Raw genomic sequence first — 24,811 nt, forward strand, 5'->3', positions numbered from 1 at the left:
TTGGAAACACCTTCACGTCGAATATATGTTGATGCTTCTGTCGTGATCTCGAAGGAGGTAAAGAGAAGGTATTTATGTGACTGACTGAACAGTGAACAGTGTGTTAGGAAGAGTTACTAGTGGGAGGGGGGGGAAGTAATATTCAGAGAAAAAGCAGCACTTTCCAGACTAAAGGTGTAAAATTCAGAAGAAAAAAATGGATTATAAAGTCAGAAATGAGTGTTTTTGTCAAGTAACCACGTGGTTTCACTTTGTAAGGTTTCATCGCAGCACAGGCGCCGTGTGTTCTGGATCACTTCTTCTTTGCAATCAGATTGAGCAATAAGGAAATACTAAAAAAAAAAAGAAGCATATCATCATGTCGGTGTGGTGAACTGAACTGAGGCCTTCAGAGGAAAACAACATCCTGATCTGGACGAGGTGACGTGTTTGTACGTGAGGAACTAAAACACAGAGGACACATGCAACTAGTTTCCTGACTTTTTAACCTGAGAGAAGAGTTTTGTCACAATTTTCTCACTTTATAATCTCAGAATATTCAGAATTATTATTTTACACCATCGTAGTAAAAAAAAGCCACCATTTAAATACAGTGCAGAAAGAAATGGGATAAAAAACAGAAGAATGAAAATGAAGTAGGTGAACACAGTCTGGACGACAATGAAGGAACAGAAATGTTTAGGGCAACAACCAATGATTATTTTTTTCCATATAAATTAATTTGTTGATCCTTTAAGCAATAAAATGTGAGAAAATCGTCCAGCAGATCCCAGATGAGGTCTTAAAATTGCTGGTTTTGTTTCCCATCATGTATTTGTGTGACTAACTGCTCCACAGATTATGATTATTATTATTTCACCAGCATGTGTTAAATGTGTATTTATAGTCTCTGTCTTTCCCTAAACCCTGTTAACCGTTAACCGGTCTGGATACGAGCGTCGTATCACTGTCATCATCATCATCTCATCTTCTTCATCACTCTGAGGATTAAGTTATTACCTGCATTGAACTCTCCATGAAAGAGCAGCATGGTCTGATGGGGAGGGAGGGGGGGGTTGTTTAGGTTTCTACTGGCTTCAGCTCTGAGCCCGAGCTACCTTCTAATACCCCACGCTCTCCCTTGGCTTTTCGCACTGAGCCGTAAAAATGGTATAACACTCAGCCCAGCTCCTCCTCCTCCTCCTCCTCCTCCTCCTCCTCCTCCTCCTCCTCTGTAACGCTTCACAGGCTCGCATCTATCTTGTCAGGCTGCAGCCGCCCGGTGGAGCTGTGGATGATCCAGGCTGCCTGTGTGGTTACAGACGCTTCATTTCTCGCCCTCCAGTTCGTTCAAGTCTTCATCCGTCACCGAGTCAGGCCGGTGTCCACCTCAGAGTTCAGAGCTAATCCCTTCACAATAAAGTCGTCGCTGGCAAACTTTTAGTCCTGACTCTTCAGTTACAGCCAGTCAGCGGTGGAAAAACTGAAATTAATGGTTTAGATTTCAAAAAGACTAGTCTGCAGCCATGCTTTGAGCTAAATGCTAACGGCAGCATGCTAACATGCTCATAACGCCAACCCAGCAGGTTTAACTCATCGACTGTATAAAAGAAGTGGACGTAGCTTCTGGGTCTGATCAGTGAAGCTGATGCTCTCTAATGTCCAGCAGGGGGCGACTCCACTGGCTCCAAACAGAAGTCTGATTGGATGGAAGTCAATGAGGAAATGATTTATCAGCTCAGGGAACAGTTTCTGCTCTCAGTCTCTAGTTCACAGTCTTCTTCAGCACAGCAGGATGTTCATTTAGTCAATGATGGTCCATTTAGAGGAAGACACAGCAGGAAGAGGGGGGCGGGGCTACCTGCTCACTAGCCAATTAGAGGTGATAACTTCTGGCTCCATAAAACAAGATGGCGACGCCCATAAAGCCAAACTCAAGGCTTCAAAACGGTGGTCCACAAACCAACGGGTGACATAACGGTGGCTACATCCATTTCTTTCTAATGTTAACATGCTAACATTTGCTAATTAGCTCTAGTTTTGCAGGTATTTGTTGCAAATGGGGACAACAGCACATGCTTTCGGTTTAGCCTCTCCCGTGAGACGTTCACGGTGTTGCACTCGGTTGTTTTGGGGAAAAAAAAAAAAAGATGGAAGTTGTTGTGTAACAGAAGAAAAACAGCACCTGACAAATCATTGCTCGAAGTGTGAGTGATTAATGGGTTGTCTGTTTCCAAAAGTTACAAAAGTTACCGGACATATTTCACCCAGTTCCACCACCATGAACGTGTGCAGGCAGGTGTTTTTCGGATGGTCTGACAAACACTCACTTCTTGCCCCTCTGTGGCAGGTTGGACTGGAAACAACAGGTGTGAAACTGCTGCAGCCTGCAATCTACTGACAATTTAAATTAACCAATTAATCAAGTAAATCACTCGCATTTCCACTAATTTGGTGCCTTCATGTAAAAAATTCAAATCATGATGTGCGGTGAAGTAAAGGACACCGAGTTTCTTCATAAACTGAATCAAAGCCTAGAAAATTAAATCCTCAGCAAACACAAACACCTTTCAACAAACACGCTATCAACTGTGTGAACTTTGAGAGTTTTAAGTGTTTGGCTGCAGCAGGGGGAGAGCGCCATATGTGCTCCGACATGCCAATTGCCTCATTCAATTAAACACAGAACGTGTAAATTAGGCTTTTCACATTTTAGCATGTGGCGTTATCAGTTACCAGAGAAAACTTCAACGTACGATCACCAGCTGTGTAGCCCTGTGAGACAGACACCAGCTTGTGTTCTAGTTTTACCTAAGAAGCAAACTATTCAGTCCGATCATGATTAATTATATCGATGCAATTAGAATTTCAAGCTGTTACAAGCACAAACCTTAAGATCTCCAGCACCTGTACAAACCCTGTGTTAAAGGAAAAACTATGCCATATTTTTTATATTGTTTAAAAGAGTTTTTAAACATCAAATTGATCCAGTAGATCACCTCAGCCAGCAGCCACCAAACGGGCTGCAATGGCTGCAACGTGATCCTTTGGGACAACTGCACCTGATCACAGTAGGTCCACTAAAAGAGCTTGTTTGATCCACTGACAGGCTCAGAGTGTTATTCTAAGTGTGTGACAGCATCATGGAAAGGATCCCTACAGAGAGAGACCTGGAAGATCCTTTTGGTTTAACCACAAACAGCACACACACCAGACTACATTCACTAAAGCAGGGATTTTACATGGGAGTTGTTGTGTCTACTGTTGCTTAAATGAATTTTTTTGTTTGTGTTATTGTGTGACTTTGGTGTTTTAAAGGATTAGTTTGGATCCAACACAATATCTGTGTAACACACAATGACACAAACACACTAACTGATATAGGCAGCAGCAGACCAGCAGCTCCTGTGTTCTGTGAGCTAAAATCCCTGTTTTAGTGAATGGAGTCTGGTGTGTGTGCAGAGAGCGATATAACGGCTGTTTGTGGTTAAACCAAAAGGATCTGCAGTTGTCCCAAAGGATCACGTTGCAGCCATTGTAGCCCGTTTGGTGGCTGCTGGCTGAGGTGATCTACTGGACCAGTTCCAACACTTTTTCAGTCATTCAGGCACCAAAAACTGTACAAATTGGGCCCAGGCCCCAAATGACAAACGACTTACTGACCACTGCCGCACACTCTTCCTCTTACCTGCCAAAGTTGTGCTTTTATTCACCTCCGCCTGTCTTTAATCGAGGCCATTAATAATATTAGAGGAGGATGTTTTCTATCAGCAGCATCATTTGTGATCCCTTTGAAGCTGCAGCAAACCGTAAAAGGTCACTTTCAGAAAAAAAAGAGCCTGTAAACAGGAATTCCCTCGTTTCCAGAGGCACCGAGGAGGTTTTATAAGCTGCACTGTCTTTATATGTGATATATTAAGCAGCTCCTAGTGTAGTGAGGTAGTAAATACTAGTGAGGTTAGTAGTGTTTAAGTTAAGTTTATAATCTTCTCTCCTCTCCTACCTGAATTAGGGTATAAACAGGTACGGGTGAGTCTATGTTGTTGTCTGGTGTATTTTCAGTGTAAATAAATCTGAATATTAAAAACAAAAACAGCCTCAGTGGATGTAATGCAGATGTGACTGACTGACATTCAGCACACACACATTTGATGGAACGCGACAGCCACAAAGCCTTCTGGGAAACGTAGGAGAGGGCTAAGTGGCCGAGGTGAAGCACGAGCACCAGAAACATTTCATTTTACGACGACCTCTGTGAATCAAATTCAAAATTTCAGCGTCCGGACGCTTCACTCCACGTCCAGATGGCCGAACGCTTCATTCATAACAACCATTGGCAAAAACATTCAGATTTGATTCGTGTGTTTATCTTCCTGGACGACAGGAGGAGGACGGACGGACGGACGGACGGACGGACGGACGGACGGACGGACGGACGGACGGACGGACGGACGGCGGTTTGAGCCCCAGTCAGGCTGAGCCTCCTCTGAGCCTCGTTTCACTTTACTGTTTATTCTGATGTCAGCTGAAGTGAGTAAGTGTTTGCTCGTCTCTCCGGACAGCGAAAACAAGATGAGCAATACATCAACCATCTGCTCTGCCAGTGTGTGTGTGTGTGTGTGTGTGTGTGTGTGTGTGTGTGTGTGTGTGTGTGTGTGTGTGCTTACTCAGGCCTATATGCCCCCCTGTGGTTCAGACCTGCTAAGCTTTCAAGTGCTAATAAGTCAGTGTGTTTATGCCTCTGTGTGCAGTGGTGTCCAACCTGAGGGTCGGGGGCCCTGCCAGGGGACAGCGACACAAACCTGAGGGGTCGTGAGATGTTTTTAACCAAGTTTAACCACCGTTTTTCAAATCTTGGTCCATTTAGCAGCATGTTCTGTAGCTTTCAATCGTATCACACGGTCTTCCTCACAGTATTAATAATACCCACTTGTCATGGAATTACTGGTGTTGGATTTTCCATTTTTTCTCGACAGGTTTACGACGCTATGACTGATATTTTCTACTAATAATAAATCATCTTCACAGAGCTTCATAGATAACTTCAGCTCACTTTGCCCGACCTGCTCGGCAGCAAACAGCTAACAGACACAGTAACAGAGCAGCAGGTCACATATTTCCCCTCTGGAGGTGGTGGAGACCAAAATCGGAGCTAAAAGAGAGTGAATATTGGATCCACATTCACCAGGTGACACAAACGTAACCCCACGTGAATGACGATGTTGCTCCATAACTGCTGGAAGTGTGAATAAGCAACAAGGTCGCTGTGTCACCTGCAGGTTTAAGGTTTCTCATCAAACAGTCTCAGAGGTTTATCAGCGGAAACCAGCTCGACTAACGTCACTTTAAGAGGCGTGTGGTCTCTCATGACAACATATGATCATTCTCCTCATCAGTTAACAGGTTAGCACATAAAATAACCTCTTCAGATTGCCTATTTAGTCCGAGCAACAGATGAAATTTGAAGTATTTCCCGACTGGACGACATCAAACTACAAACAAATCAACTGAATTAATACCTGTAGGTTATCAATGAAGTCACTCAGAGTCAAATATATTGAAAAAATATATAGATAAATACAAATGCAACACCATTTGTAGCTGGGATGATGACCGTATACTTCCAAATTTGTTAAATGACATAATTTAACTTTCTCAAACTGTGTGTGTGTGTGTGTGTGTGTGTCAGTGCCTCTTACTTGATGACTGTTCCTTTGGCGCCCCCTGCTGTCGTGAGCATGACCCTGGTGGTGAGGCTGACTCTCAGGTCCTCCTCCTCCAGGCCCAGCAGCTCGGCACAGTGCTCCAGCGTCTGACTCGACTGGTTCTTGATGGCGCAGCCACCTGGAAGACGAGGAGCAGGGTAAACATCGGCCCCGGTGGGGTAACACCGGCAGCTGCTGCCTTCACCGCAGGGCTGGGTGGTAAAATCAAACATCCACATATTCTGACTGCATTACTTCGACGTGAACAGGTGGAGGTTTATTCAGCTCAACCTGAACACTCAGACAAGCACAGTGTCTTAAGATGGGTTTAATTATTGGGAGTGACGCCTGAGGAGCTGGATGGAGAAACATCTTCTTCACAAACTACTTACAGGAGCCTCAAAGGGAAAAACTAAAACAAAAACCTGAGTCCACTAAACGCTGGAGTCCAGTTGTGGCTCTACTGGTGCAGTGAGGTTTGTTTTCAATAAATATTCACTTTGCAATATTCAAATGGATCATGCTGTACCTGCAGAGTGTGATCGTTGTTTGTGCCCTAGACGTTTTATTTTTTCTGCTTATTTATTACTTGCACTTTTAAAGATTGCATTTTAGTTTCATTGCACCTGTATATTGACAATAAAGACATTCTGTTCATATTTCCCACAGATAGTTATATAGTTCTATAAAAACATAGACCACATACCATCTCCCCTCACGTTGCTACCAGACTTTAATTCTATTTTATTCAGTTATTGTTTTTAATTTTCATTTTATTAGGTCTGCTCATATTTTGCAGAGGGGCACATGATGACAAATATCTGTGGCCTGTTAAATATTTGAGTTTATATGATAACATTTTCACAAAGTGCACATATTGTTTTGATGTTTATGAAAATTTAATAAAAACCGAGTAAAAAAAAAAACAAAACAAGAAATGGGTTTAATTAGCTTTGCCTCAGTGCACCTACAGCAGAGAAGTTAACTTTTTATTTAGCTCCAATTTGTCCGCAAGTTAAGTTGAAATCTACAAATTCATGTCACAGCCTGCAGCATCGTTTACATCAAGTAAATCACTGCACTGTTTTCAGCTCCTGAACGTGATGAGAAATATTTCCAACGTGGTGTTTTCTTGATGTCAGTAGTGATTTATTTGCTACTTTAGAGCTTCACCACACACCATAATAAGGCAATAAATTCATGCTTACCCTCCAACATTTAGGAAAATAAGAAAATATTTATGAATAAAAGCTCCTCATTTGTTCTAAATCAGTGTGTACGAGTGTTTCCGCTGTCCCGAGCCGTCCGTGGCTTTGAGTCACTTCTGTCGGCAAACATCACAAAAAGCTAATTCATCCTGAGACCTTTGATCCAAATCAGGAAAAACTCCCCCCAAAACAACCCCCCCACCTCTCAAAAGACATTTCCAGAAAGAGGACAGACTTGAACACGACCGTGATTTGACCATGAAGTGTTAAATGTGCGACGACGAGGAGATTCATTGAGAGTTTTTTTTTAAAAAAAGTCTTTAAATGTCTGCTTCAGTTCTCAGTGTGATCTCTCAGCAACAAGGTCTCCGGCTTTCACTTCCAGGTGGAGGTTGTGTGTGCGGCACGGTTTCCTTCAACATATCACAAACACAGAAGTCGACTCGGCTGCTCTCAGGTACGCAGAGCGACCCGAGCAGGTCGACTCTCTCTGATCGAAGCTCTCGCGGCGCGCCAAAGGATAAAGTGGGTGTGAAATATGAATGAAGTAATCTTTCCAGTCCCCCGCATTTCTGCAACAGCGTGCACCTCCGTGATGAGAAACCGACGAGCCGGGCCTACGTGTGGCCCTCTTAAAAGTGAGGGCAATACACAGAGCTCATTATGTATGGAGCTGGTGAGGGTAACACCCACGAGCTGTGAACTGTGCAGGTCCTCAGAGGGAAGGAACAAAGCTCAGAGGGAGCCGGGTGGGCTGACAGAGCGAACTCTATTCAAGCAGCCAAGTGAAAGAGATGTGGAGTTTTTATCTTTATGGAGGTTCGTCGTGTCGTCACCATGAAGTGGGGATTAAGAGTTGACATCACAGATTCGATCAGCATGTAAAAGCTAATTAAACGTGCAATCGCCGGCTTGTTAACAAGGTTCCCCGGTGAGTACCTTCCATATTGATTAAACGTAGGAAGCTGGTGTTATTCTGCAGGTTTTCTAATTGACAACGAAACCCATGAAAAGACCAAAGCGACGGTCAGTCGGCGAAGCAGATCGACCACGGTGCAAACGACAAGTGTTCAAAACAGATGATTGTGATTGGAACCAACAGAAACAATCAATGTCCAGTAGGCCGGTCAGCTACTCCCCAAACATTCATCATTTTATGTCACTAATAACAAGGATCAGCTGTAAATGGTACATGTGTGGCTGCTTTCTAGTCATTTCACCACTCAAAGCGCTTCAACATCACGTTCACACACCGATATAAAGAAGCACTGAAGCTTTAGGGTTCAGTGTCTCCAACCACCGACCTTCCCGTTAGTGGACGACCCCCTCTACCAGCTGCTGTCACCAAAAAAGGGTCCTAAACCCAACCGGTAAATGGTTAACTAATGTCGGTGGGAGCACGCTGGGGATCAAGTGTCCTTAATTGGCTCTGAAAGGTTTATAATGGAGTCGCCATCTGATTGGACGAAACCCCCGGAAAGCTTGTTTGACTACAGTAAACCTTTGTGCAGGACGTCGAGGACGAGGACGTGGACGTGGACGTGGACGTGGACGTGGACGAGGACGAGGACGAGGACGTGGACGAGGACGAGGACGCTGAGGCTCTGTGCTGGCTGATGACAACACTTCACAGCACTGGAGTCACTTCTCTGATCAATGCCAACGATCGATAGCTCCTGAAAGCTAAGTGAGCTGATCTTAGATGGAAGCGTTGGACCCTGTGGAGGGACAGCACACACTGGAGCACAGCCAGGCACTCAAACCTAATTCCTAGTTAATTAAGGTTCATTATTTGCTGCCTCTCCTCAGAGATTTCTCTCTTTACTTTGAAGTAAACAGTCCTGCGGAGAGTTTGAGTTCTGCCTGTCAGCACCGTCCTCACGGCGCCAAAGGTCCAGGATGAGTGACACTGAGCCAGCCAGCAGCTCTGAGAGCTTTCTGATGAGTGGATAGTGGGAGTTTTAGAACGCTGCAATGCACTGATCGCACGCAGAGATGAAACTGCTAATTAATCTGTTCATAAAGTTGGCTAAAAGAACTGAGTTGTCAAAAAATATTCTGCTGAGCCAGATGACGCAGTCGGGACGAGACGTGGGGGGGGCGGGCAGCGCTGCACAGTTTCTGTTCCTATACAAACCCCACCACACCCATCGGGAGGCCGGCGCTCTGACCTCCGTGGGTGCCGTCTAAGTCCTGGTCAGACCTAAAGCTTCCTGAGGATCCACATCCTGAGAGTTTGGATGTTTTCTGCTTCGTCTTACTTGGTTTTCATTTGACTTCAATGCAGTTTGAACACTTGTATGATCCCGAAAAGGAGAAACGCACGAGGGATATCTTTGTTAACAGACGAAGAAGAACCTCTACGTGAATGGGACCTTTAAAAACAGAGTTTATAACCTGCTTGAATCTTTAACTGACAAAGCAAAGCAGGACACACAGGGAGTGATATCAGAGCAACAACAGCAGGGTGATTTAAAGAGAAGTTAAAGAGAAAAGGTGCAGAGATACAGTAGAGAGAAGAGAGGGAGACTAAAGAACAATTAAAACAATAAAAACAAACAATAAAAACTGTTTAAAATGCAAATATACATTAAAAAAAATACATTAAAAGCAATAAAAGAATAGAAGGATGAAAGTAATAACAAGTAATGAAACAATATTAAACAGAAATGTTAGTCAGAGTTACACACACACACACACACACACACACACACACACACACACACACACACACACACACACACACACACACACACACACACACACACACACACACACACACACACACACACACACACACACACACACACACACACACACACACACACACACACACACACACACACACACACACACACACACACCTTGTCAGCACTTTGACTACCAAATTAAAAGCACGGATGATTACATGCTAGGAAAAACGACCAGAGCCCAGTCTAGATAAAGGCTCATTATCCATCCCAATAAATATGACGTGACGACAGGGAGGGAAATATACAAGATAAAGAAAAACATTTAGAATCTGGCTTCTTTGACACTAAACAGATTTACACCAACAGCAGGATTCTGTTGATCGTGTGGAAAACCAAAATAAATCACATCTTCAGGCTTTAAGAGCAACAATTAGACTCATACTGGTACGAGATTTGTCTTTGTTACCTCCACCTTTGTATAATCGTGTTCATAAATATCCTACAATTCATAGAAAAAGGTCAAGTTATTTAAGTTATTCCAATGATTTCAGATATACAAGTTATCTGTCAGACCCCATCGATGAGGCGTTCCTCTAAAAAGACTCTAAATTCATCAGAACAATCCCACTTCTGGTTGAAACGGCAGAAACCACTCCAGTATTGTCCAAATCGACCAAGACGTCACTGAAACGCCGACCATACAGGTGTTTATGCTAATTTAATGCTAATTATGCTAATTTCCCAACATATGCAAGTCAAGCTTCTGGTCGTTTCTGACTGTGGGGATCGATGCTGCACTTCTCTCACATGAAACTTTGGGCTAACGAACATTTCCAGGCTCCCACTGCCGACATGTGGAGCATCAGAGCTGTGATATCCTCCTACCGCTCTGTAACAGACTCATCTTTGTTTGACTTCAGAACTAAGAAAAGCTCTTGTGGCCTCGACAAATACAAATAGATATTCTTTAAGAGCTCCCTAAAATCGCCCCCTCCAGAGACTCTCTATCCAAACAGCTGAGTGGAAGCCAAGCCTGCCTCAGAAGCTGGATGATTACCTCCTCTGACTGAACGCTCTTCTCACTCGCTGTAAAACATGCTGCATTATGGCCGCCTGCTGCGAGAACCAGTCTATTTAATGGGCGCCCCGCTGAGCCTCCTCCTCTCCCCCACGGGGGGGAGAAAACGACGGGGAGGAACCGAGAGAGCTGAGGAACTTCAGTGAAGTTCAAAGGATCGGTTGATTCTCGTGGAGACGGAGCCTCCCTGGAGGGTTCGAGTCTGAATCGCTGCGAAGAACGAGGCGTGAGACGAGGAGGAGCGTCTGAGACGACTTCTTCTAATTATGTAATGAATGAAAATCCATTCAGTGAAAGTGAAAACAGCTCGAGAGATGTAAGACATCAGCCGGCTGTCATGACTAGGACTCCTCTGGGTTTTAATTACAAATGATAAAACAAAGGGTTACGTGGTGTGAAGGGACGTCCTGACGCCACACGACACGAAACCATCAATCGTTGGCCACGAAGACGGAGGAGAGACACGATCAATCAAAGCTCAGAGTCTTGAGGGCGGAGATCAAAAACGGCGGCAGCCTCCGAGGAGCCGAGCGGGCGGAGTTTGTAACGAGGAGCTGTGTGGCCGCCGACCCGCTGCCCTCCACATCTCACTACGCCGGGGAGGAAGTAGTCCAGGTTCAACAACAGGTAAAAACCAGGAAGATTCACCAGGAGGTTCATGAGATTGTTCTCCAGTGAGACCTGTGGCTTCTTTTACTGTGAAGACCAAATGTTTTTTGGTTGGCGATATAAAGAAAATGTTGATAATTGTGAAAATAATTGAGAAGCACTGCCCTAACCTAACCTAACCTAACCCCCCCCCCTAACCTAACCTAACCCTAACCTAACCTAACCTAACCTAACCTAACCTAACCTAACCCTAACCTAACCTAACCCAACCTAACCCCCACCACCACCCCAGACCTCCGCCCACAGAGCAGAAAGAGACTTGGTCTCTGCCCAAGCAACTGCCCTCCAGCTGGTAGGGAGCAGTCTGAGCCTGGGCTCTGCCTGACTAGAGTCCACCTGCTGGTGCTGGAGTGCCCAGAAACCAGTGCTGAGGATCAGGCAGCACACTGGGCCTCTCTGCAGGAGCAGCTGATCTGATCAGCCCGGAGCAGAAGCTCAGACCGGCTCGGCTCAGAACCTTAGAGCCGTCCAGCTTTCTCCTCTGTGGGAGGAGATCTGACGCTGGAAGCTCACCGTGGGTCCTATCTACAAACTTCTGTCCCCACACTGGACGTGTCACCAGTGAGGTCATCAGTGAGGTCACACACAGTATTCCGTCAGACACAGTATGATGTCACATTCCGCACTTTACTGTAAATTCCAAATGAGCCCTCTGGAGGCCGCAGAGCAACACTGAGCTTCACATCCACACCTCACACTCTCTCTGTGCTGGAATATCAACACATGTTGTTTCAGATCTACTTTGTGGAAACACAATCATTGAAGAATATACAACATGTAAACACAACATTGATTTAAATTTTAACTGTCAAATGTGCCAGTTTGCCAAATGTTTAAAGCTAAATGCTCGATATTAGTTGTAAGATGTGTTTGAATTAATTAAATTAGATTTGTTTCTGTAGTTTTTAAGATTTTATTGACTGAATGTGTTTTCTATTCATATTCTAACCTCCCTGTCTGACTCCAGTTTGTTTAGTGAAGCACTTTGTAACACTGTTAAAAGCAGCACTCTGTAAATTAAGTTTATTATCATTATTATTATTACAGAATCGAAACTTAACAAATCTTATGTCGAGATATTGTTGTTGCATTTTAACAAAATTAGTCACACAGCAAGATCTCAACTATTTGAATGAAAACTCCTCTTCTGCTATTATAATGCTAATTGTGTCCAAATATTTTCAGTCATTTGCACAAAGAATCCAAAGAAACGTGCTCCTTTCTTATATCTTATATCTTATTTACCAAATACTTGACACCAAACCCTCTCAGGAGGGCCGGTGTTTCCCAGGTGTGCCACTGCAGCTCACCTGATGTGCTTCCAGCCTCCTCGAAGTCGATGTTGCCGAGGTGCAGCACGCCGGCCACCACCCTGAACAGGTCCAGCTTCTCCGTGTCGTCCAGGCCGATCTTCTTCATGGCCACGGACATCCTGTTGAAGTCGCCGTGGTCGTCCAGCAGCGGGTCCTTCAGAGGGCCCGACTTCATGTGCTGAGATAAAACCAGACGGTTACTGAGACATCATGACTTCCTTTACAAACACTTTATCGTCTCTACCAGTTCTTCTTTGTGTTACTGTATAGTAGTTATGATATTTTTAAACCTGAGCCCTATTTCTTTTTACATATCCTTGTGTCTAAATGACTGGTAGGTACAAAAAGGGTTGGAACTGGTCCAGTAATCCACCTCAGCTGAGATGGGCTGCAAAGTAATCCAGCACCTGATCACAGTAGGTCCACTAAAAGAGCTTGTTTGATCCACTGACAGGCTCAGAGTGTTATTCTAAGTGTGTGACAGCATCATGGAAAGGATCCCTACAGAGAGAGACCTGGAAGATCCTTTTGGTTTAACCACAAACAGCACACACACCAGACTACATTCACTAAAACAGGGATTTTAGCTCACAGAATTCAGTTTGTGTTTGGTTTGTTTGTGTGGTGTTTTAAAGGGTTATACTCTTTAAAACATACTTTTAAAGTAATAATTTTAAGTATAACCCACCAGAGTGACAAAATAACACAAACAAACAAACTGATAGAAGTAGTTGTAGATAAGAAACTCTTCTGCTCTGCAATGTAAAATTCCTGTTTTAGTGAATGTAGTCTGGTGTGTGTGCTGTTTGTGGTTAAACCAAAAGGATCTTCCAGGTCTCTCTCTGTAGGGATCCTTTCCATGATGCTGTCACACACTTTGAATAACACTCTGAGCCTGTGTTTGTACCTACCAGTCATTTAGACACCAGAAATACGTACAAATAAGGCCCAGGATTAGAAGTACTGCAGTTCTCCTTTACAGCAAAAGTGTGGCTCTGTTAAAACAAACATTTAAAAACCACACTGACCCTCAGCTTCCAATCATCCATGTGAATGACTTCACTTGATTTACAAGTTGCCCAGTGAACTAATCTGTGGCTCCACTGTAATTGTTCCTCTGCAGTAACCTTCTTATTGAAAGCACCGTACAGAAGAAAGTCTAAAGAGCGAAAACCTCAATCTGCAGCAGAGAGAAGGCAAAGACAGTGAAGTAGGAAACACACACACACACACACACACACACACACACACCTGGATAACTCAATCAAGAATGTCACAGTCTGATGATATCTGCAGGCTAAACTAGATGCCGACCACTCTGTGTAGAAAATTAATTCCTCTCTTTAGCTGCTTCCACTATTTAATCAGGCTCTCATTGGATTTTCATTTGGCTTTTTTTTTTTTCCACTGAGGCTCATGAAGTCGAATAAAGTAAATCAACAGCAGGAAGGTAACATTGGCTGCAAACCAAAGCTCGCACCCTTTTGGGATGGGTGAAGATATTATCTGAGGAAGCATCAGGAGAAGCTGGACAACTCTTTAGGTTTTTTCAGACGGGTCATAAAAACACCAGGTAAGAGCCCCGAAAATACAGTCTGACACATGAAGATCTGCCGTCTGACAAGCAACATGAGTGTTTTTATAATTTAGGCACCGAGAGTCGACAAAGAGCAAAGATTTATGGGATAATTGGGGACTGCCAGCAGTGCCTCGTGATCCTAACAGAGCAGATCCTGGAGTGATGCTCAGAAAAGGTGAATTACAAAGAGAACAATGAGCACCAGGCAGGTTTTGGTTGGATTGTTGAGTCTCTGTTTTGTTTCTCTGTTTTGTTTCTGTTGCACACTTTTCTGCATCATTACCTCAGGAGGTCATGTTTGTGTTTGTCCGTCTGTCAGCGGGATGACTTATTGAAAGATTTGAATAATATTTGACAGAAAGTTGAGCCAAGAAAAACTGTGACAGCTCCAGCAGCTGTTTCAAGCTTTCCATCACTTTGAGAGCTTCTTCTTCTGCGGTGTTTTGACCCCTGTTGGCCAAAAATGTTCTCATGCAGCTTTCATTTTGCAAAGTTAGGACGTTTTAAATGAGGAAAAGGTAACATTTGCATTCAATTATTGTTCATCAGAATCACAGACTGGTTAGAAGAAGTGGACGTGATGTGGACCGCCACTTTGAAGCCTCAAGTTTGGTTTTACTGGCGCCGCCATCTTGGTTTTTTAGAGCCAGAAGTAACTTTTAGTTCCACAAAGACCTCCTCTGATTGGTTAGGTTTAGTCTCGACCCTCCACTGATTGGTTAGGTTTAGTCCTGACCCTCCTCTGATTGGTTAGGTTTAGTCCCGACCCTCCTCTGATCGGTTAGGTTTAGTCCTGACCCTCCTCTGATTGGTTAGGTTTAGTCCCGACCCTCCTCTGATCGGCTAGGTTTAGTCCCGACCCTCCTCTGATCGGTTAGGTTTAGTCCCGACCCTCCTCTGATTGGCTAGGTTTAGTCCCGACCCTCCTCTGATTGGTTAGGTTTAGTCCCGACCCTCCTCTGATTGGTTAGTGAGCAGGTAGGCTGCAGGTAAAGCTCTTCAGCATCGGCTTCACTGTTCAGACTACAGTGCTTTTCATTATTGTCCATCACAGTGTGTGTGTGTTGATGAAGACTAAAGCTGCAGATCAAAATCTGTAAACATTTCTGTTCTTACAAGGACAAATTTAAAGGATGTTTGGCACAAATGACACCAAAATCTTGTTTGTGCATTTGTTTGAGCTCACAGACTTAAAAAAAAAATAACAGTCGTCCATAATGAAATCCTACTGTGGTGTTGTAAAAGCACTGGTGTGATGAGGCTGCAGGTCAATAAACTGGATTTTAGGCTAATAAACATTACGGCATTGATACATGAGGAGATATTTTAGAATTTAAATCAGTATTTTCTTTTCTGCCGTGCTTTTCAAACTCAAATACAAAACAGGAAGTGGACGCAAACGGTTTGATAAAGCGTTCACACACACACACAGATATAAATATATATATATATATAAGCACCGCCATCCTGTGACATTCTGAGACACACAAAAGCCATCGTGAGAGATTTCAGTTCGATTGAAACGCTCTACTTGTTCTACACAGCAGAGGAAAGTAGGAAACCAGACGAAGAACTCCAGAGGTGAAAGAGAGACACAAAAAAAGAAAAATCAGCATGCATTGACCCCCAGACACCAGAGGAACACCAAATCACCTGGTCATCCTGAGTGACATGAGATGAAGCAGTGAGGAGACATACAGCACATCATTTATCAATGATTACAGCAAACAGTACCTGTGACTACACCTGCCCTCAACCACATTTACCAAACATCCTGTAGTGCATTTCATTTAGTTAATTCATTTTTCACCTGGGCATTGCTTTGTTTTTTTATCATCCTGGTGTCTGAATGACCGGTAGGTAGTAAAAGTGTTGGAACTGGTCCAGTAGATCAGGCTGCAACGTGATCCTTTGGGACAACTGCACCTGATCACAGTAGGTCCACTAAAAGATCTTGTTTGATCCACTGACAGGCTCAGAGTGTTATTCTAAGTGTGTGACAGCATCATGGAAAGGATCCCTACAGAGAGAGACCTGGAAGATCCTTTTGGTTTAACCACAAACAGCTGTTATATCGCTCTCTGCACACACACCAGACTACATTCATAAAAACAGGGATTTTACCTCTTTTACCTGGGAGCTGCTGGGAATCTGCCAGTGCCTCAGTCAGTTAGTTTACTTATGTTATTTCGTCACACAAATATAGTGTAGGATCCAAACTAACCATTTAAACACCCCAAATCATATAATAACACAAACAAAGTAACTGATTGAGGCAGCAGCAGACCAGCAACTCCATGTTAAAAATTACTATTTTTCTCAATGGAGTCTGGTCACTTTGAACAGACTTTAATTGGGCAAATTAAAACACCAGAGTTTTCCTTTAAGTTTGTAAAAGAGAAAGGAGGGAAAAGAAAATGTGTTTTATACTACCAGGCAGCTACACAGTTTATATCTACACCACATCAGTGCACTCAAAGATAACTGCCCTGTGAAGAGGCAAACATACTGATCTCCCATTTCAGCCTGCTGAACCATCATCTGCTCCTTAAACTTTATAGTTACGGCCTCAATTAAAAGCATATTTCTGCGTTCTGGTTTGAAGGGTGAGTTCACCGTTTAATTTCATAGCCGTTACGCCGTGTTTAAACCCAGTGAGAAGCTGCTTTCTCACGTTTCTCAGAGTCTGTTCAAGCATCTAAATCATGAATATACGTTATAGACGTTCTGAGGGGAGAGAACAGATTTTATAATCTGGGGAGATTAACTCACTGGGTTAAATCTGAGGTTATAAATCTGGGTGTTTTCTTAGAAGAAGATCTAAATCCCACATTAGCAAAGTGCCGAAAACATAATTTTTCAACCATTTTTAAATTGAAAAAACTGCAGAAAATCTGACTTGCGCCTCCGACACTTTTTACTGGACTCCCAAAGCATTTAGACTTTAAGGTCCTCCTCGAACACAAAGCATAGACTGTATATAAGAAGTGGACGTAGCCATCGTGATGTCCATCGTAAAAGATCCTTTTGGTTTTAACCACAAACAGCCGTTATATCGCTCTCTGCACACACACCAGACTCCATTCAAAAAAACAGGGATTTTAGACTGTAGATGGTTCTGAGGTTCTTTTTGCCCCTTAATGGATAAAAATGTTGTAATGCATCTTTAATATTGCAAACTAGGGCTCTGGCTGCTTATGAAATACTGTATTTTCAAAAAATAAATTTGATATTAGCATTTCATTATTGTCCATGACAATCACAGGCTGTATTTAAGCGGACGTGGCCACCGTCACGTCACCCTTTGGTTCGCGGACTGCCGTTTTGACCGGCTTTATGGGCGTCGCCATCTTGGTTTTTTGGAGCCAGAAGTCACGTTCATTAAGACCTCCTCTGATTGGCTAGTGAGCAGGTAGCCCCGCCCCCTCTTCCTGGTGTATCTAAATGTGTTTGCTGTTTCATGTTTGCTCATCTTGAATCCATCATTTTAAATTCCTGAATCTTTGGGTCTCTTAATTAAAGGGTTTGGTCTGAGCTGCTCTTTGTGGAGAGCGTGTGGAGGCAACACTTGGTATGACATAAATAAAGATGGATTGTTTTTTTTGTCTATATCACTGCATCTTTTTACTCTAATAAAGAAAAATAAAGATAAATGTTCACTTCTGTTCCTGCTGCTGTGACAGAAAGGAGAAATGCTGCAGTTTATGTGGAAACACGTCGAACAGTTACAGCTGAAAACATGAAAGCCAACTTTTGATGCATTATTAAAGGTTCGACTCGGACTTGAGACGTAAAAAAAAAACTGAATCCTCTGTTTCTGAGGAAGTGCTGAACTTAATCATGTATCTATATGATTGGATTTATGAGCCTCATTAGAGGATTCTTCCATTTATCCGCCATCCAGAGCAGCGGCGGCACAGCGGCCGGCTCTTGTCCACATTCCTCTTAATGGCTATAATAATTAATAACGCTGCACTGCGGGGAATGCCATATACAGCCACTGTAATGGGATACTTGTGCATAATTAATCAAAGGCTGAAGGCAAAGGAAAGGAGCTCATTTCACATGATGAGGTTTTCTTATTAATGTCTTTGTACTGTGCAGAGGCTCTCGGCCAGGCTGCTAATTAAAATGCTGGCCGTTTCACAATATAAGCATCGGAAGTTTCTCTGAAAGTGATCACAAACACCAGTGAGACATCTGGGAGTGTCCTCTGCTGCTCACAATTACACACACACATATATATATATATATATATATATATATATATATATCCAAACGCTGTCTTTATTGTCTGGCTTTCACCTTGTTTGCCGGCATGTTGCTGCAAATCACGTCAAGGTGAGAACAAAGTTGTGGAGAAAACAAACAAGCAAATAAAGGACGTTTATCACCAACTGCAAACCAACGTCATGAGCTCCGGTTTGACAATAAATCTGCGATTCTTTCACCTTACGTCCCTAAAAGTGAGACAAAATGTGACTTTCTTAAAGGAGAACTCCAGTGTTTTTAAACCTGGGCCCTATTTTTTACATATTTTCACTGGTAGGTAGCAAAAAAAAAAAAATGTTGGAACTGGTCCAGTAGATCGCCTCAGCTGACAGAGATGAACATAATCCTTTTGGAGCAACTTCTACGTCCAACTAAAAGTGCTTGTTTGATCCACTGACAGGCTCAGAGTGTTATTCTAAGTGTGTGACAGCATCATGGAAAGGATCCCTACAGAGAGAGACCTGGAAGATCCTTTTGGTTTAACCACAAACAGCACACACACCAGACTACATTCACTAAAACAGGGATTTTAGACTGTAGATGGTTCTGAGGTTCTTTTTGCCCCCTAATGGATAAAAATGTAGTAATGCAGCTTTAATATTACAAACTAGGGCTCTGACTGCTTATAAAATACTGTACTACGTATGTAATACTGTATTTTCATTTCATTATTGTCCATGACAATCACAGACCGTATGTAAATGGATGTTAAGTGGCCGTACTGAAGCCTCAAATTTGGCTTTACGGGCGTCGCCATCTTGTTTTTTTGGAGCCAGAGGTCATGATCATTACACAAAGACCTCCTCTGATTGGCTAGTGAGCAGGTAGCCCCTGAAGAAGACTGTAAACTAGGGATCAGACTCCTGTTTGGAGCCAGTGGAGTCGCCCCCTGCTGGACATCAGAGAGAATGCAGCTTTATGTTTATTTCTTAGTCCAGTTACTCTTTAAATAATCAACTCTGGTGTCACTTAACAAATGTGGACACACACACACACACCAATAATCAGACCCACGGCTGATAAATGTGTTCTGCAGAGAAGAATCAAAGGTGCAAACTGTCCTGCAGAGAAAGAACTGAGCAGAAAACAGGAGCTGGAGGCAGCGAAAGCTAAACTGGATCTGCTGAGTCAGTTTAAGGAGGCACTAATGGAGTCGGTTTGCTTTGTTACGACCCCGCAGGGCGACGGGGGCTTTCGCTTCGAGTTTGCATGAGCTGGTAACGAAGACTGAAACACCGGGAGCACGAACACACACTGCAGCTGTAACAGTAATACAGTAAACACCCTCAGTGGAGCAAAAGAAAAACACTTTAAAGTTCATGAACTTGATTTAACAGCGTCTGTACTTTAATATCACACTGCTTTACACCTCAACACCTCCATACTATAAATATTGTACTTTTTAATCCCGTTCTTTTGCACCACTTCAGGATTTTAAAGATCTACAATCCTGCAAAACAGCATATTGTATATTTAAAGGTAATTCTCTGCTGGACCCAGTTTGTATGCAGACATCTTCTCTTTCTTCTCTGGGCTTTATTTTACCCCTTCAGCTGTGTAACGTGCTTCAGAGACACCAAACAAAGTGGACTTTACCTCGGGGCTCTTGCGATTCTGCAGGATGTGTTTGTCCGTATCTTTGGAGGCAAAGAACCGAGTGCATCCTCTGTTCAGGTACTGCAACACAGAGAGAGAACAACATGAGCCGAAAGGTCTGGGAACAGAGCAGCGACCAACTCCAAACCTGCAAAACTTCACTCACACAGAAATAAAAGTGTTCAAAGTCTTTGTAAGATGAAATCGAGATCAACTGTTGGACAGATTTTAGGAGCCATGAAGCATCTGAAGATCCTCCAAGAAATGAAACACCAGCACAAATGGACCATTAAAATTACAGAGTTCAGGGGATTAAATGCGGCCGATTGTTTGTTTGAGAACATAAATACCATCAGATGAAGGATTTGCAATCCGCCGTAGAAGAAGAAGAGGGTCTGACACATTTAAAGCTCTTTTTTAAAAAGTCAACTTTCTGATTCCAGCACGTATGTGTGGAAGAATCGCTCTGCTTTTCCGGTGGTCTCCATTGTTCGGGATTCATCCCAATGATTAAATTTGCATTTGCACAAAAAGCAATCCCATCCCCTCGGTACGTGATGCTGAACTGATTTTAATGGCTTTGCACCAGCTGGCCTCCCCCTGCTACTTCGCACAGAAACAAGGTAATGATGACTCCAACACAAACTTCCCAGGTGTACTGTGATGGGAGGAAAACGAGAGCTCTGAACCGGGGCTTATCTTGTTTGGAGAAGGGGGGGTCCTCTTGGTCGAGCAGATGGACATAAACAAAAAGTTCCATTACAGGAGAAGCCACAGGGAAGCCTTCAGACTCATTCAGCTCTCCATCTCTTCAGCAGATTGCAGACGGGACACATTTTCCATTTAATTCCTCTTGTTTTCCACCTCTGCAAACGCTTGTTCAATCGAACTCTTACAAAGCACCTCGGTGTCGCCCCCAAGGCACCTGCATGCTCCCCTCGACGCAGACATGGAAAATAAGTAAGGCTGTTTACCCCAGCACACATCCAAATACTTTTCTTTCCACTAGATCACCAGACTCCATTCACTAAAACACTGATTTTACATGGGAGTTGCTGGTCTACTGTTGCCTCAATAAGTTAGTTTGTGTCATCGTGTGACTTTGGTGTTTTTAAGGGTTAGTTTGGTATTTGTGTGACACATAACACGACAAACCAACTAACCAGCAGAGGCAGCAGTAGACCAGCTGCACTCAAGAGTCCTGTGAGCTAAAATCACTGTTTTTGTGAATGGAGTCTGGTGTGTGTGTGTGTGCAGAGAGCGCACAAGCACAAGAGGGAGGTGAAACTGTCGTCGCTGATCAGGAGAGTTTAAGTCACCTTTAAAGGGAAAATAAAACTCTTGGTCATTGTTATTGATTTTAAACGTCAGCGCCTGATGGTGTTAGAGCCTGAACGTGATGTGGTTTATGTTACCAGGACATTGTATTCTGATGTTTGTATTAATGCTGCCCTAAAAGAGATTTATTTATTTCTCTTCTCTAAAGACTAAAAAAAGGTTCTTATGTATGTTTCTGGTTTTGAGTGTTTATCACAGTGATTGTTTTTGTTTTTGTCTTATATTCATATTTTCAGTTGTGCATTGATATTTAAACACACATCACTGTGACTTCATCCACAAACACAGTTTAATGGTAAAAAAACAAACTTTTAAGCTGAAACCGTGTTGTTGTCTCAGAGTATTTGAGCAGATTAAACTTCAGAGGGCAGAGATCAATACTTCTCTCATCTGAGCAGCAGCAGAAATGTAACAGCCATTATGAGCACATTACAGCAGCCATTACTGTGGAGGTCTGTCTGCAGCTGGAGGGGAACAGTTTATGTCTGACGGGAGACAAAACTCACCCATTTGCTCTTCGTCTGCTCTCTCTCTCCCCCTCTCCCTCTCTCTCTCTCTCTGTCTCTCTCTCCCTCCCTCTCTCTCTGTCTCTCTCTCTCTCCCTCCCTCTCTCTCTCTGTCTCTCTCTCTCTCTCCCTCTCCCTCTGTCTCTCTCTCTCTCTCTCCCTCTCCCTCTGTCTCTCTCTCTCCGTCTCTCTCTCTGTCTCTCTCTCTGTCTCTCCCTCTGTCTCTCTCTCTGTCTCTCTCTCTCTCTCTCCCTCTCCCTCTGTCTCTCTCCCTCCGTCTCTCTCTCCCTCCCTCTCTCTCTCTGTCTCTCCCTCTGTCTCTCTCTCTCTCTCTCCCTCTCCCTCTGTCTCTCTCTCTCCGTCTCTCTCTCTGTCTCTCTCTCTGTCTCTCCCTCTGTCTCTCTCTCTGTCTCTCTCTCTGTCTCTCTCTCTCTCCCTCTCTCTCTCTGTCTCTCTCTCTCTCTCTCCCTCTGTCTCTCTCCCTCCGTCTCTCTCTCCCTCCCTCTCTCTCTCTGTCTCTCCCTCTGTCTCTCTCTCTGTCTCTCTCTCTGTCTCTCTCTCCGTCTCTCTCTCCCTCCCTCTCTCCCTCCCTCTCTCTCTCCGTCTCTCTCTCTCTCTCTCCCTCTGTCTCTCTCTCCGTCTCTCTCTCCCTCCCTCTCTCTCTCTGTCTCTCTCTCTCTCTCTGTCTCTCTCTCTCTCTCCCCCTCCCTCTCTCTCTCTGTCTCTCTCTCTGTCTCTCTCTCTCTCTCTAATCGACCGCTAATAAACCGAAGCCCTGGAGCCACAGACGGCTGAGCACTGCCCTCTGGCGTCCAGCACAGACACAGACAGACACCTGTGTCACCTGTGGGCTCTTATGGATAAATGTTTTTTTTTATGATTCCTTCCTTTTTTTACGCCTGAATTGATATTTTAATTCAGCGTGATGTCGTCTCTGCTTCAAGAAAAGCAAAGAGAAAAAGTGTTGTGAAGCCTCGATTTTGGCATTTTGGCCTTCGCCATCTTGGTTTTGGAACCAGAAGTGACCTCTGCGTCTGATTGGTCAGGTTCAGACAGGACCCTCCTCTGATTGGTCAGTGAGCAGGTCGCCCAGCCCTAAAGCCCCTCCCACCTCTTCCTGGTGTATCTTCCTCTAAATCAGGGGTTTCCAAACTGCGGCCCGTGGTCCAATTTTCATTGGCCTGCAGGAAATTCTAAAACTGTATTGGAATGCGGCCCACACGTGGAACCTGTGCTGGACTGTGTTGTACTTCTTAGTCTCACCACTAGGTGGAGTAACTGTCTTGAACGAGGCAGCTTCTCTATAAAATGAGTAATAGAAGAAGAAATGTGCTACAGGTGACCCAAGATGGCCGAATTAAGGAAACGTAAGAGAGCAAGTGAGTGTAGAAAGTTTGAGACATGATGAGAGCACAGCTAATAACTAATGAAGATCACTTTTACACTACGGAGGAGCTGCTTGATGTTAGCAGGCTAAAGAGCACCAGGACAGGTGAGGATGTGTTTGAAGCTGGGCCAGGTGCAGTTGGCATGATGGGAGTTAAATGGGACGAGCTGTGTGGAGGTACGACGGATGGAGCTCCAGCTGGGACAGGTGAGCGCAGAGGAATCTACGGTGTCCGCCGAGGAGCAAGAAAGTGGAGGTAAGGCTGTTGATTAGAGCACCAGGGCTGTAACAGACTATTTCAAGCTTCCCTCTCTGATGCTGATGCTGATGCTGATGCTGGGGGGGATCTCAGTGATCACCTGATCACCTGAACAAGAGCCTACAAGGCAAAGAGCAGCTTGTACCACAACTAATAAATGAAAGCCCACTAATGGAAAGGCTGTTTTTCTACTTGAATCATATTCAGTTATCAAGCAGGATTTACCTACATTTGATTGATTTTCCAACTTTAATCCACTAGAGGTGAGGAGATATACATCACCTCTAGTGGATTAAAGTTAGTAATCTAGCTCCCTTCTAGTGAGTGGCCCAGCCCTTTGGATGTTTTCTGTATGTGGCCCTCAGTGAAAAAAGACACCCCTGATCTAAATGGACCATGATCTACTAAATGAACGTCCTGCTGTGCTGAAGAAGACAGTAAACTAGAGACTGAGAGCAGAAACTGAGCTCATAGACTTCCATCCAATCAGATGTCAGTGGAGTCGCCCCCTCTAAGGCTCTTCTCACTAAGCTACGTCCACCTCTTCCCAGTCTGTGGACCGAGCGTTAAAGGCGTTCGTACCCTGAACGTGTCCGGGGAGCTCAGGTGGAACTTCTGCCGGATGTCCTCGGGGGCTCCGGCGCACAGTCGGTAGAAGATGTGGTAGTTCCTCTCCTCGGGACTCTGTCTGCAGATCCTCGACTTCTCCAGCAGGTAGTGAGACACGAAGCCGCCCACGACGGCGTTCTGAGCAGGAAACACATTTTAACAGGTGGAAGAAGCTTAAATAGATTTATGTTCATGTGCAGGTCTGCAGAAACAGACACTAAAGAGAAAAACACATCCAGAGCTTAACAAATGTCTCAGACCAGCAAATATTTTAGAAATCTGTCAAAAACTTGTTTCAAATTAAACATTGTATTATTATTTATTAGGCAAATAACAAACTGGAACAACTAAATAGTCCTTATTCACATGTTTTAACCAGAAATCTTAATATCTAGTTTGACCTCCCTGATTGTTTTCATGGACTTTTCCACCGTCTCTTTTGTTATTGAGCTCCAAATAGTTCCCAGCTGTTCCCTCAGACTTGCTTTGGATTAAATTAGTGTGTGATCTATTTTTTAATCCAATAGATCCCAGATCTGTTCGATAGGATTCAAGTCTGGACTCTGACTCGTCCAGTCCATCAGTTCCTCTACTCCAGATTCCTTTTCCATCATTTCAGA

The 24,811-nt window shown here is 43.8% G+C and overlaps 1 protein-coding gene across 3 annotated transcripts in view; it reads right to left on the minus strand.

Annotated features, from left to right (window-relative positions):
- myo6a (myosin VIa) overlaps window positions 1-24,811 on the minus strand; it is a 132,397-nt gene that overhangs the window by 74,412 nt on the left and 33,174 nt on the right. For all 3 annotated transcript variants that reach the window (XM_070849046.1, XM_070849045.1, XM_070849047.1), the window contains exons 9-12: window positions 24,165-24,329; window positions 20,093-20,173; window positions 12,643-12,823; window positions 5,679-5,823 (exon numbers count right to left, since the gene is read on the minus strand). In XM_070849046.1, the coding sequence (XP_070705147.1) occupies window positions 5,679-5,823; window positions 12,643-12,823; window positions 20,093-20,173; window positions 24,165-24,329 (572 nt within the window). The remainder of the gene's footprint in view (window positions 1-5,678; window positions 5,824-12,642; window positions 12,824-20,092; window positions 20,174-24,164; window positions 24,330-24,811) is intronic.

This window comes from Pempheris klunzingeri, chromosome 18 (assembly GCF_042242105.1).
Source record: "Pempheris klunzingeri isolate RE-2024b chromosome 18, fPemKlu1.hap1, whole genome shotgun sequence".
Taxonomy (NCBI): domain Eukaryota; kingdom Metazoa; phylum Chordata; class Actinopteri; order Acropomatiformes; family Pempheridae; genus Pempheris; species Pempheris klunzingeri.